The 15,585-nt window shown below is 42.6% G+C and overlaps 1 protein-coding gene across 1 annotated transcript in view; it reads left to right on the top strand.

Moving 5' to 3' along the window:
- Positions 1-15,585, top strand: part of Dnah11 (dynein axonemal heavy chain 11) — a 316,498-nt gene that overhangs the window by 297,493 nt on the left and 3,420 nt on the right. The window contains exons 76-79 of the mRNA XM_036205362.1: positions 1,860-1,979; positions 11,415-11,657; positions 13,593-13,775; positions 13,852-13,967. Coding sequence (XP_036061255.1) covers positions 1,860-1,979; positions 11,415-11,657; positions 13,593-13,775; positions 13,852-13,967 — 662 coding nt within the window. The remainder of the gene's footprint in view (positions 1-1,859; positions 1,980-11,414; positions 11,658-13,592; positions 13,776-13,851; positions 13,968-15,585) is intronic.

Genomic DNA, 15,585 nt, shown 5'->3' with positions numbered 1-15,585 from the left:
TGTTGCTGAAATAAAACTCTGACCAAGACAATTTATAAGGAAAAAAAAATAGTTTATTTTGGCTTATGGTTCCAGAGGGTTAGAGTCCATGATGCCAGAGCATGGCAGAAAGTGGCAGGTGTTGCTGCAGGAAGCTAAGAGATCACATCTCATCATGAACATGAAGCAGAGAGTGAAGACTGAAAACTGGCGAGGATTTTAATCCCAAAGCCCACCCCCAGAGATCCAGTGATGCACTTCCTCCAACAAGTCTGCATCACCTAAACCTCCCCAAGCAGCAGCACAACGGGAGGTCACATATTCAAATGTCAGAGATGATGAGGGACATTTCTCACTCATACACCATGGTTCTTTACAAGAAGGTATTAAAAGACAGTAGTCAAGGGTCTAGGAGATAGATCAACCACTAAAGTGTTGGCTGCATCAGGACCCAAGTTCAGCTCCCCATGTATGTGCCTGTAATCAGAGTGTTGGAAGGGCAGGACAGGTAAATACCTAGAACTCCTTCAGGCAGTCAATCAGTGAGCTCCAAGTTAAGTGAGAACACCTGGCTCAAAAAAAAAAAAATCGTGGTAAGCAATTAAAGATGCCTGATAGATGAGCCTCTGGTCTCCACATGTGTACACATATACGTGCATGCAAATCCCACACACCTGTGCACAACACACTCCCTACAGGGGGAGAGGGTTTAAAAACAAAGATTAGGTTTAGGAGAAAGAACCAGTGATTGAAAAGCGCAGACCTAGCTGATCAAAATTATGAAGGAACTACACATTGACTACTGACATGTGGGGCATTAATTCAGTCTGTTTCTATCCAGTTCTGCTCTGCAGAAGGTGTCTGTGGAGTGATAGAGAGTGCCCCATAGTCTAGCTACTTCTCCCATTTCTCATGCATATCAAGCCAGCTTAAGAGAAGGACACACTTTAGGTTCATTTCTTCAAATTCATATAAACTTGTAGCAAGTACATTGGAATGGCCTCAGCAGTTTGACTTCTGTTCTGTCACATCATGCCATGAGGAAGGCTATAATTATGATTTTACTTGAACTGTTGGGAGGCAACAGACTGCCACAGAGGATACAAAGGTTCCTGTCTAGAAAGGCGTCATCACAAACTGGCATGTTTTGCAAACCTAGAGGGAGCAAAAGGGCAGCAGAGAGAGGTTTGAACTCTGTGAAGCCAGCAGAGGAGATACAGTGATTTCTTGAATAAATCATGGTATGGTAGTTACTGCCCTTACAACAGTCTTGCCCAGTCAGGCTGCAGCTGAGCATGAGTCAGTCTAGAAAAGATATTTGTCTGCCAGTCTTTGAGAGAGTGATGGCAGTCAAGTGGACCCCAACTATAAATTGTCTAGCTGATACTTTCTTTTCCCAAGACACATAATAAAGACTTTAGATGGGAAGCCAAGCTTCTAGATATTCTAGGCCTGGAAGTGAACATTTGTGTGGTTTGATAGAGTTTTAATAGTCAGTTTGACACAATCTAGAACCACCTAGGAAGGGGGGCACAGTGAGGAACTATTTAGTTAGGTTGACCTGTGGGCATGTCTGTGGGGAATTATCTTCATTGGGCTAATTGATCTAGGAAAACCTTCCTCGCCTGTGGGCAGCACCCTGTTTTGTGGGCCTGGCCCTGGACTCTATAAAGGGTGGGAAAAGTAGACTGAGCACCAGCCACATTAAATTATCCCCTCTGATTTCAACTGTGGATATGATGTGGTCAGTTACTCAAGTTCCTGCCATTGGACTAACTTGAAATTGTGAGCCAAAGCAACCCTCCCTCATCATGTAGCTTTGTCTGGGTATTTTGTCCCAGCAACAGGAAAGGAAACTAACACTTACTGTTTTCCCCCAGGTCCCATGGGAAGACCTCCGTTACCTTTTTGGGGAGATCATGTATGGGGGCCACATCACAGATGCCTGGGATCGTAAGCTATGCCAGGTGTACCTAGAAGAGTTCATGAATCCATCTCTGGTAAGACATTTTAAAACTTGTTACACTAAGAAAAAAAAATTTGTAAAATTTTTCAGATTATTTTTTACTATGCATGTAATTCTTAGATGTTCCTAAGGATTGCTGGCCTTTCACAAACATATTCTGGTACTCCTTTTGGGGGATTGGGAAGTTGTTAAATGTAGTCTCATTGGATCTTCTATGAACTGGGCTGAGATGACCCTGTTTCTCCATCTACAGATCAAAATACTGAGGCACAGTGATTAGCCCCAAATCTCATGGGTGTGGGCATGAGCTTCAGCAGAGCATAAATCCTGTGATTTCAATCCAGTGTTCCTTTCCTACCTTTGTTGTTATTTTGCCTCTGGCATAAATCATAAAATATTCTACATGTTGATCAGTAAAATTATTAAATTACTAGATATTTGCTCAGAGGAACTGTGGTACTTAAGTCTGTGAGGTGATGGACTCAGTGGCTGGACTGAATCATCCCATCATGTAAACCTGGAGTAGGACATCTCTTTGGGGGAATTGAGGTGACTTAGTGTTAATGGTGCCTGCTGATAAACCAGACCAACTGAATGGAATTCCTGGATCTCACGTGGTAGAAAGAACTGCCTCCAACAAATTGTGTGGGCTTCCACACTCACACTTCTACATGAACATGAGGGCACATGCATACCACATACCACCCCCCCACAAACAATAAATGTAATAATAACATCTCATGGTATTTCACAACTACATAGTTATAATTTTTCAATTTAAAATAAAATGGCAAGTCTATTAAGACAGTAGTTCCATCCATTTGCCTGCAAACCTCATGATATCATTATTTTTCTCTGCTGAGTAGTAATCCATTGTGCATATGTATCACATTTATTTATCCATTCTTCAGTTGAAGGGCATTTAGGTTGTTTCCAGGTTCTGGCTATTACAAATAATGCTGCTATGAACATAGTTGAGCATGTGTCCTTGTGGTATGATTGAGCATTCCTTGGGTATATGCCCAAGAGTGGTATAGCTGGGTCTTGGGAGGGGGGTTGATTCCCAATTTTCTAAGAAAGCACCATATTGATTTCCAAAGTGGCTGTACAAGTTTGTATTCCCACCAACAGTGGAGGAGAGTTCCCCTTGCTCCACGTCCTCTCCAGCATAAACTGTCTTCAGTGTTTTTGATCTTAGCCATTCTGACAGGTGTAAGATGGTATCTCAATATCATTTTGATTTGCATTTCCTTGATGACTAAAGATGTTGAGCAATTCCTTAAATGTTTTTCAGCCATTTGAGCTTCTTCTGTTGAGAATTCTCTGTTTAATTCTATAGCCCATTTTTTAATTGGACTGTTGGGTATTTTGATGTCTAATTTCTTGAGTTCTTTATATATTTTGGATATCAGCCCTCTGTCAGATGTGGGGTTGGTGAAGATCTTTTCCCATTCTGTATGCTGTCATTTTGTCTTGTTGACTGTGTCCTTCGCTCTACAAAAGCTGCTCAGTTTAAGAGGTCCCATTTATTAATTGTTTCTCTCAGTGTCTGTGCTACTGGTATTATATTTAGGAAGTGATCTCTGGTGCCAATGTGTTCAAGACTCAGACAGTAAAACAATGAGAATATCAACCATATATGAGGTGATGAGCTTATTTGGAGGTTTGCTTCAAAGAAGCTGTAAAAAAAAAAAAAAAAAAAAAAAAAAAAAAGCTGGAGCGATGGCTCAGGTGTTAAGAGCATGGACTGATTACTCTTGCCAAAGACCTGACTTCAGTTTCTAGCACCCAGGTCTTGGCCTTTCCAGATACCATGCCCACCTGGACATTCCTCCACACAGAAACATACACATATTAAAAATAAAATATTTTTAAAATAACATTGCTATAGGACTATGGGATTCCTATTGTTTTATGTGTGATAACAAAACAATATTGCTAGGTTTTAAAAATAAAGAAAAACATGACAATCCATGTTGCTCCTGCAAGGAAGGCTAAGTTACCACTGGCAAAATTTTAAGACCAAACATCTCCTTGTTTCTCATTGCATTGGCTTCATGTCTGCATCAAATGGTTCTAGAACAGGCTACAGTTTCTGGTGAAACTGTTTAGTTCTTAGTTCTTGTGCTGTAGGAGCTGAGGTGGTGGCTCTACTTTCCTGATGCTCTCTTGGTCTCAAATGGTGTTCAAGATTAGGGTTGTCTTACTTTTCTATTGCTGTGACAAAACATCGTGATCAAGATACCATATGAAAGAAAACATTGTGTTTAGTTTTGCAGGATTAGAGTCCACGGTGGTGGAGCAGAGGTATGGCAGGAAGAAAAGCCCAGAGCTAACATGTTAATCCATAAGTAAGAGGCAGAGAGAACTTAAAATGGTGCAAATCTTGTGAAACTTCAAACCTGCCCCAGTAACACATCCTCCAGCAAGGGTGCTTACACCTTCTGATCCTCTCCAAATAGTCACCAATTGGAGATCAATCATTCAAACATGAGTCTATAGGAGCCATTCTCAACCAAACCACAAGAGCCATTTTCTAGTTATTTCTTAAAAGCTTTGAAGATCCTTGTGTTAATCAGCTTCCCATCACTGTGACCAAATACCTGAGGCAAGCAACTTAAAAGGAGAGCTGGTTTATTCTGGCCCCTGGTTAAAGAAGTTGTAATCCATGGCTGAGTGGGTGGTGGCTGAGTACATGAATATGGGAACACATGGCTTAGGAGGTATGTTTGCTTCATGGCAGGCAAGAATAATAATAATGAAAAAGGCCAGAGGTCCAAATATCCCCTTTAAGGACATGCCACTAATGACTTCATTTGTTCCAATTGGACTCCAACCTCCTAAGGTTCTACCAACTCCAAGAGTGCCATAGACTAGCGACCAAGGCTTCATTCACAGGGGCTTTGGGGTGATACCACCAAATCAGAACAGCACCCTACACCATCCAAATTCATCTAAACATTGCCAAAGATACTAACTTGATTTAGAGTAGTATTGGAGGAGTGTTTGTTGTGTGTTTGGTTTTAATTTGAGCAAACTTCTATTCATAGCTTTTCTGAAAGCTTTTCAGAGATTTAATCACCTGCCTCCAGCCCATTTCAAGAGGTTACCTAACCATGTACCAAGAACACAGTGTGTTAGAGCCTAGTCAAACACTACAATAGGCACTGTGAATGTTTTTTTTTTTTCTTTTACTTCTTTAAATAGTATTGGCCAACAAAAAGAAAATTAGAGCTCTCTGCTCTGTGAGCATTCTTTATATTTTCCTTTGACTTGGAGTTCCCCAGCCTTTCTCCTAATGAGGATTCCACACATCAGATACTTTCAATTCAGTACAATCTGAAGTTGCTCTTTAGAAGGTCTGGGAGCAAGTTACCATGGAGACATGAAAGATAAACAGTGCTCTAGAGCCACCTTTAGAGGCTTATTTCTCCAAAGGATGGTGGAGGTCAAGGGGCCAAGCAGGGAGCTCATGGGGTGGCCTCCACCCTGGCTCTGGCCTGTTGCTAAGGGTAGAATTACTGGTGCCCCAAGAAACAGTTCATTAAGCTTCATAAGGCCAGACTTCCATTCAAATGGTTGTAAAGTAAATACAGGTGGTGAAACCTGAGAGGCATTGCTGGTATGTGTGAGCCCTTCTGAAGCATAGGCTCCCAGTCTTTCAGCAGAGCTAGTGAAATTCTCAGGGTGGAGATGCCTCACTTACAAGCTGGCATCCTCATTGGGCAGTGCTACCATTACCTCACCAGGGGGGATGAATGCACTTGCTGACTTCGTGTTAGAAGCTGTGCATCCCAATTATTTTGTTCTCATGCAAATACTTCCCACTCAGCATCTGCAGGTTACCCTTCTGTCCCTTCTTACCTCAGTTAATATACTTAGAAGTTCATATCGTTACTACTTTGGAACATGATCAAAATGCAGCCCATGAATGGACCAGGTTGAAAATCCCACTGTTTGCAGAAGATTTAGATTCCTTTCAATGATGTCTCACTGTCAGAAGGATGAGCTTCTTGTTGAATAAATGACTCTCTAATGGGAAGGCGCCTTAAAGAGCCTTTGAGTAACATTAAGGAAAACAGTCATTTTCTCAGGTAACACAAACATTTGGCAGTGCTAAATAACAAATACGGATGGTATACTACTTGTGGGAAAGGAGGCACCAGGCCACCTAAAAGTTATACGGTGCCAACTATTTGGATGACATAGGCAATAATTAGGAATCCAGGCTTACAGCAGAAACACAGCCCCTGGCTGAATGAGAATTCTAACATTTGTTGTAGAGTCCAACTTACTACAGAACTCCTCTGAGCAGTATTTTTATTATATATGAAACAAGAATGACCAGCTCAAGTGTTTGCTGTCAGGTTAAACACTGACAATACTAAAACAATGTGCTTGTAAATGGGAAACCATTTTATTATGAAGTATACATTTTCACAATATGTATTTCTTGATTGTGCACTACTCTGTATAAATGGTTTTTTAAATTTTTTTTTATGTGTATGGATATTCTGTCTGCATTTATGTCTATGTACCATATGCATGCAGTAGCTGTGGAGGTCAGAATAGTGTGTTGGATTCTCTGAGACTGGAGTTACAGACAGGTGTAATTTGCTGTGTGGGTGCTAGAAATCAAACCCAGGTCCTCTGTAAGAGCAGCCAGCACTCTTCACCATGAGCTATCTTTCTGATAATAGGAATAGAACATGTGTATTAAGCACCTGTGCCACAGTCAGTACCATACAGGTGATGTGTTATTGCTCCCCAGTACAGTCCTAAAGAACAGGTATGACCACCTCATGTAAGCAAAAAAGAACGCTCTCAGAGATTGAAAAAAAGAAAAAGCAAAGAAAGAAAGGAGAAAGCCAGCAGAGTGGAATGTGGGTTTAAAGTCAGCCTCACTCTGCTGCACACTGCACTGGTTGCAGTTCTGAATCCTTTGTAGTTGGTGCAGAAGTCACCTTAACAATGAGGTGTGTCTGCACTTGATTTTGTGTGCTCTGTGAATGGGGGATGATCCAGGAGATCACAGTTCCAGTTCTGCTATTCACTTCCAATCCAGCTTTATGCAGGACACCCTTGTACAATGAGTTATTTGTAAAATATATTATCAAGAAAATTAGAAGTGTACTTTTCTGTTCTAAAGAAAGTCTGGCAATGGGCTTCACATCTGAGTAGTTTCTGAAACTCCCAACAGGACTCTGAGCCAATGTAGTTTGGACCCAAATGACCAAGTGCCAATGTTGTTTGTTCAGACTTGCACTAGATTAGGGAGGGGCTCCTTGCCTTTACTAAGACTATTTGGAGAGGCATGCAAGTAGCTGGTTCCCCCACACACACCCAGGAAACACAGTATGAAAACAAAGAACAATAGCCCATTGAATTGGCACAGTTGGCAGTTACCAGTTTTCCTAGCTTCCACTACCTGCATGTTAACTCTTATCTGACTCCCACAAAGATAAGTTCAGATCCTTAGGGACAGTTTCATGATGTGGAGCTTTGATTTGTCTGTGCATGATTCCATTGACTCTTTAATATTTGCCAGCTTCTGGTTTGGGCTATTGTTAGTTATTTGGCGGCGCTCTTACCCTGTGAGGAAACGTTCCAAAACTTGACAAATCCACAAGAGGTTTTATTAAGATAGGAAAAAAAGAGACAGACGTGAACAGGCCTGTGGAAAACACACGTGGTCAAGGTAAAGAGTGATAAAGAGTGAGACTGGGGAGGGGGGAATGACGCCAGCTTATAAAGGGTGGGCCGTGCCATGCATGGCTGTATGCGTGCTTTATACAACCACGCAAAGCCATGGGGTCCTAGTCATGCGAGACCTTTTGACCAGGAAACGGCTATTTTGAACTGGAAATAACTAGGTGGAAGTGTCTAGGTCCGCCCGGCATGCCCAACTGTGGGGGCATGTTGTGAATTCATATCAGCTTATTATACTGTTCCTATGCAAAACTGTATAGATTTTGTGTGGTCTTGTGTTTAGTTCTTCAGGGAAGTCTGAATGTAGAATTGTTGGGTCAGTTGGTGACTGATTATTGGCTGGGCAAACCACAAAACTGTTTCCACCAATGCACAAAGGTTCTGTTTTCTCTACATCCTTACTAACACTGCTACTACCCACATTCTTTGTTCTAGTCACTTTGATGGGATAAAACTGTGTCCTGTCGCTTTGGTTTGCATGTTCCCAACGATGCTGATCATCTTCTCATGTTCTTAGGAGAAACGTCTGTTGATAATGGGTTAAATCCTTGAGAATTTAAAACATCTTCTCAAGTAGCCTTTCCATTGAAGAAAAAAAAAGTTCCCATTGTAGAGGAATCCAGGTATGGCCCCATCCACAGGAAGCAGTTTTGTCAACAGCCCTTCAGTGGAAAGGCTGGATCTGATCAGGATTTAGAGATGGCTCCAGTGGTTAAGGGTGTTTGCTCTGCATGAGTACTGGGGTTCAGATCCCAGCACCTAACAAAGAAATGTCTGTAATCCCAGAACTTTCTCGAGGAGTGGCAAAGAGAAAGGATCACTGGTTTCTGGCCTCCAGTCCAGCAGAGACAGAAAGGAACAGCCCTACCTCAGAGGGATAAGCGGAAGAGGACACACAGTGCCCTCCTTAGGCCTATGAACATGACTGCACACCTATATGCACATGTATTCACACACACACACACACACACACACACACACACACACACACACACACACGTAAATTCTTAACAAAAAAGAAACAGGAATTGTTCGGGTTTTCTTTAAAGTCAGGTGGTCACAAATGTATGTTATGAACTGAACCTTCCTCCTCAAACTTCAACACTTTAGTATTGGAGTAAGTGTTGAGGTTTGGTTCATGTACTTTGTGGGTTGTTTTGCGTTTCCAGAAAAAAATGAAGATGTGCATAAAATAGGTGCACGTCTTTTCCTGGGGCAGAGAGACCCACACATCTGGAAAGCCTGTTCTGTGTCTTGGTGTTGGCGACTGATAAAACCTCACAGCCACAGTGACCATGAGATCCATTTTACTGATGTTTAATATTTATTTGGTAGGGTTTGTTTCTAAAAACTTTTTAGGTAAGATCTTGCTGTGTAGCCTCAAGGGATTACAGGCATGTGCCACTATGGCTGACACATCTGTAATTTTTTAAAGCCGACAAGCCATTAAGGATGATAAGCAATGCCATTTTCCCTAGTTTGCTGCTGTCCTTTGCTTTGCAATTCGACGGATATGAAAATCGTACCCCCTAGTCTGTAAACAGACCACTTAGTCACCATCTGGCAAAGCACAGACCACTTTCCAGCCTACTGGCACTACACGGTTGCACTCAAACATCCAAACCCCTGCTGATTGGGTTTTCTGCACTCAGAATTCTTTGAAGGGTAAATTGAACTGCAGCTTTCAGAAGTCCCTTCATCTTCCTGTCAGTAGTAACCAAAGGAGCAAGCCCTTGTTTGTAGAGAACAAAGTTCCATTTGGATGTGTTTAACTTCGGCTTTTCTTTTTTACTTTTTTTCTTTTGGTTAACTTACCTGTCACAAGCTAATGATGGTGATATTAACTTTTGTATGTGCACTTTAGTTTGGAATGTTCTGGATGTAATCACATGTAAATTTATATCAGTCTTTATATGTAAACAGGAAATGATAGATATGTATAGAGCAAGCTTGTGATGATGATGATGGTGGTGAGCTAATTCCATTTGCTCCTTCCCCTGGTCACTTCACATTTGTGTCTGGCACGATGAAGGTTAGATAATTTGAGAACATTCCTGGTACAAAATGAAAGTATACATGCTGACTCAAATATCAGAGATGGCCCTGGAGTTCACAGACAGCAGTTGAAAATCCCTATCAAGTTTGCATGTTCTTTATGCCATCTAGGACTATGAGAGGAAATAATCTACCATTATTCAAAGACACACAACACAACAGAATGGAAAACCACACCTACTTCATTGCCTTGAATTCCAATGAAGATTTCCATTTCCAAGGTGTTTTGTATGGGGTAATCATCCCAGATTATCGAAAGAATACATGAAACTCCCTTCACACAACTGTAAAGAGATGTGGTTCAAGACACATAGTAGCAGACAAATCTTTTCAGAAAATGATTTACCAAATCTAGACAAAAAAGTGCTGTATTGGACAATGATCTTTAAAAAAAAAATTTCCTTGTACATGTAAATGCATGTGTAGATGGAATCCAAGGTACAAGAGACTGGGGAAATTAAGAGAGGTGTTAATGATGCCCAAGAACAGAGAACTGGATGAGAGGAATGTGAAATAAAATAGCAAGAATATTTTAAGCACTTGACTGTTCGTTGCTGGGCAGACTCAGGTCCATAAATTCTTTGGTTACATTTTGAAGATTACTTTGTGTATAGATTTGCTATTTCTGTTCACTTTAGTTTTGTGGAAAACATCCCTCTCTATGGAGTGCCTGTCTTCCCTCAAACCCCAGTGAAGTGGACAGGCTAATAAAGGTTACATTGCTGTGGCTTTTCATTCCCATACAACTGTGTCCTGAGCACTGGTTCAGTCCATGGACCTGAAGTAGCAACACAGACCTCACCATAAGTCTCCCAAGGTTCTAGGGAATAAACAGTAATTTGGCTCTTAGTATAATATGGCCTATAAAATGGAAGTCATCCCAACCTTTTATTTGTACAGTTTATATGTATCACATTTTGTGATACATCGTGTGGAATATGTTACACTGGCTACATTAACAGCATTTCACTGCTGTCAAAATAGCACGAGGAAGTGAGGCTTAGCTTAGAGTTTAGGATGCATCTGTCCATGGTGAACTGATTCCACTGGAAGGATGGGTGTGACAGAGGAAAGTGATTTCCCTCACAGCAAGTAGAAAGGAGAGCAGCTAGGGACACACTCTTAAACACCTGCAAGGGACCGACTTCCTCCAATTAAGCCACATCCTAGAGTTTGCAGAACTGTCTAAAATGGTACCACCAGCTGAGGACCACACGTTTAATACATGAACATGGGGGAGCATTTTATATCATACTGGGGAAGTTATACTAGCAATTCTAAAATGAGTTATGAAATAAGTTTATATTCAAAACACCTACTTGGGCAAATTAATGACCAAACATTTTTGATTTCTTCTCTAGGAAATAGGCATGTTTGAGAATCAGTAAGTTGAAGCATGTAACATTGACTTGTAGGCAGTGATGGTGCAGCCATGTTTACTTATTCATAGTACGTGTACGGTATCACACTGCCCTGAGCACACTGCAAATTACCTTTCCTCAGAAACATGGTTTGTGTTTCTTGGAACTGTTCTCAGTGGTTGGGCCTGATGTTGTAATCAACAAAAGCACAGTGTTGGTTGTGAAGCATTTTGGAGTCTGGTATCACACAGTATCACAGTGGGACTTTTTGCTAATGTTCTGTGTTCAGGAAATGATAATACCTTCCTAACTTTGGAATAACTAGTGTTTCTTTATGGTTGAAGATTGAAGATGAACTCATGTTGGCACCAGGATTTGCAGCTCCGCCCTACCTAGATTATTCTGGTTACCACCAGTACATAGAGGACAAGTTGCCTCCAGAAAGCCCAGCACTGTATGGCCTTCACCCCAATGCTGAAATAGAGTTCCTGACAGTGACATCCAACACACTCTTCAGAACTCTACTGGAGATGCAACCCAGGAATGCAGTCAGCAGTGAGGAACGGGGGCAGTCTACAGAAGAAAAGGTAAGGAGATCTTTCTTGTTCTAATCTTTAGAGTGCAGTGTGCTAATCTTTGGTATTAGTCTCCATTGAGCTTTACCGATGCAAACAGTCAGATAGCTGCTACCAAGGTCAAGGTGTAGAACATTTTCAACTGCCCAGGATACTCATTCTCCTTCCTGACCTCCATCTTTACATACTGACTGGTTTTGAATTTCACATACACGGACTTAGACGGTACTTGTTGCCAGACTCCTTTGACTCCATAGCAAATTTCTTTAACTCACCCATTTGTTCAGATACCAATGGCTCCTTCTTGTTGTGTTCTGTCATAGGAATATACAATTTTTGTTCCACTGTGGGTGGGTGTCTGAGTGGCCTTTGGTTTGGTTTCACCATTACGTCACAGCCGTGACCATCCTCACATAATCCTCTGTCAAAGACAAACACCAACTCCCAGGATCATAGAATGAGATTCGCTGTGCTCAGAAATAGGGTTGTCAGACCACAGATAGGGAGTGTTTGGCTTTCATTAAAGAACTCCCAGTCACTTTCCTCACGTGTTTCCTACAGTCACATCCCCAATGGCAGTTTATTGGTCTCCAACAACGCTACCTCCTTCAGAGTCTGTTAGGGGTGAGCTGTTGCTCAGTGCTTTTAGCTTTGCATTCCTTGGCTGAGTTACAGGCCTCTTTTCACATGCAGATAAACATTTACATACATGAAGTAATTTTTTACTTGCTCCACTTTCATCTTTTAAAAAATTTAAACTTTCTTTTTATTTATTCTAAGTGTCTTCAACATCATATATCTTGATCCCATTCCCTTCAAATCCGCCCTCCACCTCTGCACCCCCAAAATAGAGAGAAAGGGGGGCAATTAAAAATCTCACCGTGGAAGCTGCTGCGAGACACAGTGAGTGACACAGTACACCCCTGTGTGCACACACCATTACTTGCAGGTGTTCATTGCAGTCATTGCTGTCATTTGAGGCCTCTGGTTTCTACTATACCATCAATGCTGGGCCCTCACTAGCACTGTTCTTGGATATCCTGTTGTTGCCCTCTGTTGTGGAGATCCTGCAGCTTTGTGTCTGTGGGTCAGGTCCCCATGCTCCAGCAGATCAAAGATGGGGTAGATGTTGGGGCAGGTCAAGTCATAACCCTGGTTTGGGCCTGGGCAGCTGCAGGGTTGGTTAGCCTACCTCCCTTGTCCTCACCACCAGGGGGAGCTCTCCAGCATTGCCCTGGCTAATTCACCTCCTGCAGCAATGGGGAGGGGGACAGTTCTCCTGCTTCCATGCTCTCAGGGTTAGCTCTTCCACACCTGTACCATTAGTGTCAGCTCTAATGTGTTGCCCAGGTGAGGTGCAGGGGCCGCTCTTCCTAGTGCTGCAGCTGGTGAGAGGCAGGGACAGCCCCTCATCTTTGCACATAGATGCCACTTAGTTGGTAAATCCAATGCTAACTGACTCTAAAAGAGGTGACAAGTACTGATGCGGAAACTGAGCAGCTAGCAACCGGCCAGAGGCTGTAGGCACCTTTGGAAGCTGCACTATTCTGAGACTTCATAAAGTATGATAGTCACTGTCTTAGGGCTTCTACTGCTGTGAAGACACAGAATGACCACGGCATCTCTTATAAAGGAAAACATTTCATTGGGGCTGGCCTACAGATCAGAGGTTTAGTCGGTCATCATCACGGCAGGAAGCATGGTGGCATGAAGACAGAAATGGTGTTGGAGGAAGAACCTAGAGTTTTACATTGGGATAGGCAGGCAGCAAGAGGAGAGAGTGGCACTGGGCCTGGCCTGAGCACTCGGAAGCCTCAAAGCCCACTCCCAGTAGTCCTCCACACCCCCTAGTGCATCCCCCATGAGCCTATAGGGGCCATTTTCATTCAAACCACCAGTTACCACAAGCAAAACTGAAATAAAGTCTGTGTGTTTCATTGATTTAAGGCTAAGAATATCTTGGATGACATTTTGGAGAGACTTCCAGAGGAGTTCAACATGGCAGAGATAATGCAAAAGAACCCCAATCGAAGCCCGTATGTTCTTGTTTGCTTTCAAGAGTGTGAGAGGATGAATGTTCTCATCCGGGAAATCCGTGTTTCACTTCAACAATTAGACCTTGGTTTGAAGGTAAACTCACAAGTGGGACAAGATGGGGCTTCACCGCACTGGAGGTACTCATGGTGGCCTTTCCTCTCTGTGCAAGGGAGAGCTGACATTATCTCCTGACGTGGAAGCCCAGCTGTTGGCCTTGAGTTATGACCGGGTTCCAGACACTTGGAACAAACTGGCTTATCCATCTACTTATGGTCTGGCCCAGTGGTAAGTGACCATCTCCACTGCCACTGGCAACTGTGGACATCAGCACAAGGTCAGCATTCCCATTTCTCCTGTGAGAACTTTCGCTCCATGGCCACCACCAGGCAAACTATTAATTTCACTTGAGGTCCTCTGGTATTTTCCTCCAAAAGCAAGTCAGTTAAGCCAGACTAAGATTCAAATTCTCTCACTTAATTAGGTAACTGTTCTTTGACAAAATACCCGATTTCCTGGTTTTCATATTTTCATCTGGAAAAAAATGTAAACAGAATTTCCTCATTTATTTAAAAGTCCTAGGAGCTACTTGAATTTGCCTGTTGGCATTCCCTTTATTTTCTAAACCAGTAATTACTGATGCAATCAGAGGACTTTAGAAAGTACAGTGTCTAGAAAGCTAGACTGCTTGCACATGGGCGGCAGCACTGCCGGTGTCACAGCCAGAGGCAGAAACGGGGATTGCTGAAGGCTGACATTTTATCCCCAGATATTCTGTGGTCTTGGTAGACTATTCAGAAAGCATCACAGGGCTCTGATCTGGAGTGAAGTTATTGGTTCTGATTCAGGGGAAAAAATACAAGACAATCTGGAAGGTGCCATTAGAATTCCAAACAATAGCATGTTGGAATCCTGCCCAACTTGGCTTCTTTTCCTGTTGTGATAAAACACTTTGACCAAGCAGCCTAAGAGAGGGAGGAAAAACTGATTTAAATTAGCTCACAGTTCCAGGCACAGTCCATCACTTGAAGGAAGCCTCAGTGACAGGAGCTTTCGACAGCTACTAAATGCAACAGTCAAGGGGCAGAGCAAGGGTACCAGTGGCTCAGCTCACATTCACCATTTATACAGCCTAAGATCCCAACTCGGGGAACAGGGTCACCATACTCATAGTAGGTTTCCCTTATCAATTAACATGCATTCCCAGAGGCTAAACTCCCAGGTGTGCCTGTGGGCTTGTCTCCCGAGTGACTTCAGATAACCTCAGATGCTGCTGACAATCCGCACTGTTACAGTCTCCTAGGCTCTCAAGTGGCTGTGGGGGAGTGCTACTCTGGTTTGCTGCTGCTGTGATCAAACATGGGGAAGAAAGGGTTCAGTTCAGCTACAGTTCAGAAAACAGTCTACCTATCACTGTCCAGGAAGAGACCAAGGAGGAACATGGCTTACTAGCTTATTCTCTTCACTTAGCTAACAAGCTTACACAGCTCAGGCCCACCTACCAGGGGATGCTCCCACTGTGGGCAGACCCTTCCACATTAATTAGCAATCAAGATATGGCCCCTGGACATTTCTGTTGGGCACATCTGATTTAGGCAAGTCTTCATTTGAATTTCCCTCTCCCCAGATGACTCTAGGGTGTATCAAGTTGGTAACACAGTTGTAAGCAAAGGGGCAGGGCAGTTAAGTGACTTCCAGGGGATAACCACTTCTCAGGAGAGTGGGGGGACCTCAATAGAGTTTTAACGTTATCAACATATACAGGCTAGGTCTATGTACCCAGAAATGGAGGATTTGCATTTAGTTATGTTTTATGATTTATTATAAGTTTCGGCTTTTTGTCATCGTATTACTTTATGCTTGCTAATTTCTGTATTTTCCCCCTCGCTTTGTGTGTTTCTAACTT

Source organism: Onychomys torridus, chromosome 14 (assembly GCF_903995425.1).
Source record: "Onychomys torridus chromosome 14, mOncTor1.1, whole genome shotgun sequence".
Lineage (NCBI taxonomy): Eukaryota > Metazoa > Chordata > Mammalia > Rodentia > Cricetidae > Onychomys > Onychomys torridus.
Note: the sequence above shows the minus strand (reverse complement) of the source record. Positions and strands in the feature narration are given on the sequence as shown.